This window comes from Nannochloropsis gaditana (assembly GCF_000240725.1).
Source record: "Nannochloropsis gaditana CCMP526 unplaced genomic scaffold scaffold390, whole genome shotgun sequence".
Classification (NCBI taxonomy): Eukaryota; class Eustigmatophyceae; order Eustigmatales; family Monodopsidaceae; genus Microchloropsis; species Microchloropsis gaditana.
Window position 1 is genome coordinate 20,384 of NW_005803563.1, and position 2,997 is coordinate 23,380.

At 55.0% G+C, this 2,997-nt stretch overlaps 1 protein-coding gene across 1 annotated transcript; it reads left to right on the plus strand.

Moving 5' to 3' along the window:
* Positions 1-1,862: 1,862 nt before the first annotated feature.
* On the plus strand, positions 1,863-2,980 carry NGA_0376900 (uncharacterized protein; the record flags this gene model as incomplete). The annotated part of the gene is made up of 3 exons (XM_005854766.1): positions 1,863-2,060; positions 2,216-2,685; positions 2,780-2,980. The coding sequence occupies exons 1-3, from the start codon at positions 2,003-2,005 to the stop codon at positions 2,978-2,980; spliced, it is 729 nt and encodes a 242-aa protein (XP_005854828.1). The 5' UTR covers positions 1,863-2,002.
* Between the last annotated feature and the right edge of the window lie 17 nt (positions 2,981-2,997).

The following is a 2,997-nucleotide window of genomic DNA, read 5'->3' on the forward strand; positions in this document are numbered from 1 at the left end:
GCACCGTCCTCCTCTTGCCATGCTTTGTCTCACAAACGTCCGCCCCCTCCATGCGCGTATGCCTGGTTTCCACAGGCTCCTGCGGCCGGGATCGCGGGCGTAGGGGGGGGCGAGAAGGGCGTGATGAGGAATGCTTGGCGATGGATAGGGAAGGGGCTCTTGAGAGGACTCAGGAGGGGGAGGACGAGGAGGAAAAGGAAGAAGAGCCCGAATGCAGGTGCTCAGTACGGGGAAGGGAACAGTGTGAGTGGGCTGGTGGGGGGGGGGAGGGGGAAGGACAGAGCAGGCATTGTGTCGAGCCACAGGGAGATATTGGACGAGGAGGCGAAAGGAATGTGCGAAATTGGGACGGAGACAGGGAGGGAAGGACTTTATGGGTATTGAGGCAAAGAGTACGGGAGTGGGGGCAAGGGGGAAAGAAAAGCAGGTGTCTGTTGGAGGGACGGCAAAGGTCTCTACAAGCCGTGAGAGCGAAAATGCGCAAGAGAAAGGAAAAGGCATGAAATACAGCGAAATGGCCAGGCGCAGGAGGGTGGTGGCGCGTTGGTTTGTTGTCTGGACGAAAAACAAAAGGTGATGTGTCTTATACTGTGAAGTTGGCAGGGCAAGAGATACACGTTGGTCCCAGAGATCGCAGCAGTCACGGCGAGTGGAAGGGTCCATGTCTCAAAAAAAAAGTAAATTAGTTGCAGTGTTTTGCCGAAAAAGAAAAATTAAGAAAGGTGAATATCCTCTTGATACTACCGTTCCAGATGATTCTTTGTTTTCAGGTTGGCGCCGATAATCCTAAAGGGTGTAGCACGTCGAGTGATGGCCTCAAAAAGGAGTTTTGAGTATGCAAGAAGGCTGAAATTTGCTTTCAGATTTTACTTCCTGTGACATGCTTTATCAAAGCCCTGTTGTTCACGTGACCTCAGACAAAGGTACGGAAAAAATGTCCACAATGGCGCCTCTTCACAAATTAAAGCCGTCTACGCAAAATTTACTCCCAAAAAATTGCTTTGTAGTATTTACATTTCACCAATGGGAAATCCAGTCATCGTCCAACCTCACCAACGAGTCGAAAGTACCAGAGCACCTTAAAAATTTACATTGGACGCGCAATTACCCCTAAGCAGGGGCGAAAAATGCCCCGCCGTGCCACACCGTCAGCCCCAGAACATGTCTCGTGGTCTCGGAGACATGGCCTCGGCGATTTTTTGGGCTTTCTGTGTGACCTATTAAAAAAGGTTCAACAACCTCGCTACCTCTCCTTGTCCCTGTCACCGCTTTTCTCCCAACGGCTCCCTCGTCCCACCCCCAAACCCGCACAAACTACATACATAACTGGACAACGTACCGCGCGCGGGGGCCAGGAGGGCATGACGCACGTCACGCGCGCCTGGGTGGTAATTGTGGGGATTGCGTCCCATGGTTGTGCGATGTCCGGGGTCGGAGTCTCGCCGACGCCACAGACGCACGTCGAATCCTCCATAATCTATCTGTCTTCGGGGGGGGGCGCGTTTCTGACCGACTTTGGTGCAGGTTTTCTGGTGGAGAAACCTACCACATGTCATCCATCTGTCGGTTTTGTCCGCGTCATACCGCGCGAGGCCCATGGTAGGGCTCGTTTGGGTTACTTTCAGGGGAGAAAGGCGTACCCGCAGGAGAGGCATAGAAGTTCAAGTACTTTTCTTATAGGCGACGGGAGGACGACAAAGCAGTCCAGCCTCCTGAATGTTGTTCGCGTTTTCATGCGCCGAATGCCACGGTGATGTTATGGCTCCACTTTCCATGTTCACGGACTACCAAGCCGCACGATCAGTGTCGTGGCATTTTGGGTCCTGGTTTTTCCTTACAATATCAACTTCCCTTTTTCTATTCAGGAAAGGCGAGGTGGTATCCCACAAGCAAACCCCTCATCTTGCCGTCGAGACGAGTTTATTCCTTCATCACCGCACACGTTTGCTCATGCACGTGTTTCACGGCAATTTGTAGAGGTTATTTTTGAGACCTAATTTTCATGTCTGGCCCCTCCGGCTCCCGTCAACCCCCTCAGACGTTGGAAGAAACGCATATTGGTACGTAAATAGCTTTTGTCTCCGGGCATACAGCTTGCCACTCTTGTACTTTCCACGGTCATATCTCTGTGAACTTTCTGTTTAAGGATGCGTATCCTGTGCTTTCATGTATTCTCTGACGTTTTTATCATGCTTGTGTCCGCTTTTCCTCCCAGGCGGTGGCAAACGGAGGCGCGGCCCCATGCCTGAAGACCCGTCCGGACAACTTCATATGCAAGAACCCGGTGCACAGCATGTGCAGCAAAGTCAAGGATTGTACAGGAACGCAACGTGCCCCGAGTACAACTGGCCCCGTTCATCCCATGATGCGGGAGGAGGAGGAGGCGGGGGAGGGAAAGCGAGCGATTTGACGGGCCGGACCGTTGACGGCTCGCACTTAGGTCGGCTGAATATGTCAGGGGATCATGTCTTGCCGCACTCGATGGGAAGAGAAGGGAGGCCGAATCGAAGCGGGGGAGGAGAGGAGTATGGATGGGGGTCTTCCACGCAGGAAAGCTTCCCGCCTCCTCACCCCCGCCACGCCGGGCAGGCGGTAGGTTCGACGGCCGAGACCCCATCGCGCGGCGTCGGGGAGGGGGGAAGGGACGAGGTTGAATTATGGCGCGAACGACGTGGTGATGGGGTCGTATGTGGGAAATCTCGGCTGCGGTCGCAGCTGCCTTACCTCCTCCCCCCCCGTCCCTCCTCCTCACCCTCCGCACAGACCTCGCTGATGCCAGGAAGGCCCTCCCACGACACGGTCGGCTCCATGCTCTACCCACCCTCCTCCTTCCCCGCCTCCTACCCCTCCGCCCTCCCCAGCTTTGCCTCGTCGGAGCGTTGCCCTCTGGGCGGGCTGGGCAGCACGCATCCTCACGAACTTCCGCCCCACCATTCCCAGCAACAACAGCAGCCCTCCCTGTCTCCCAACACGTGTGTAGGCTTGAAAGACACCGTA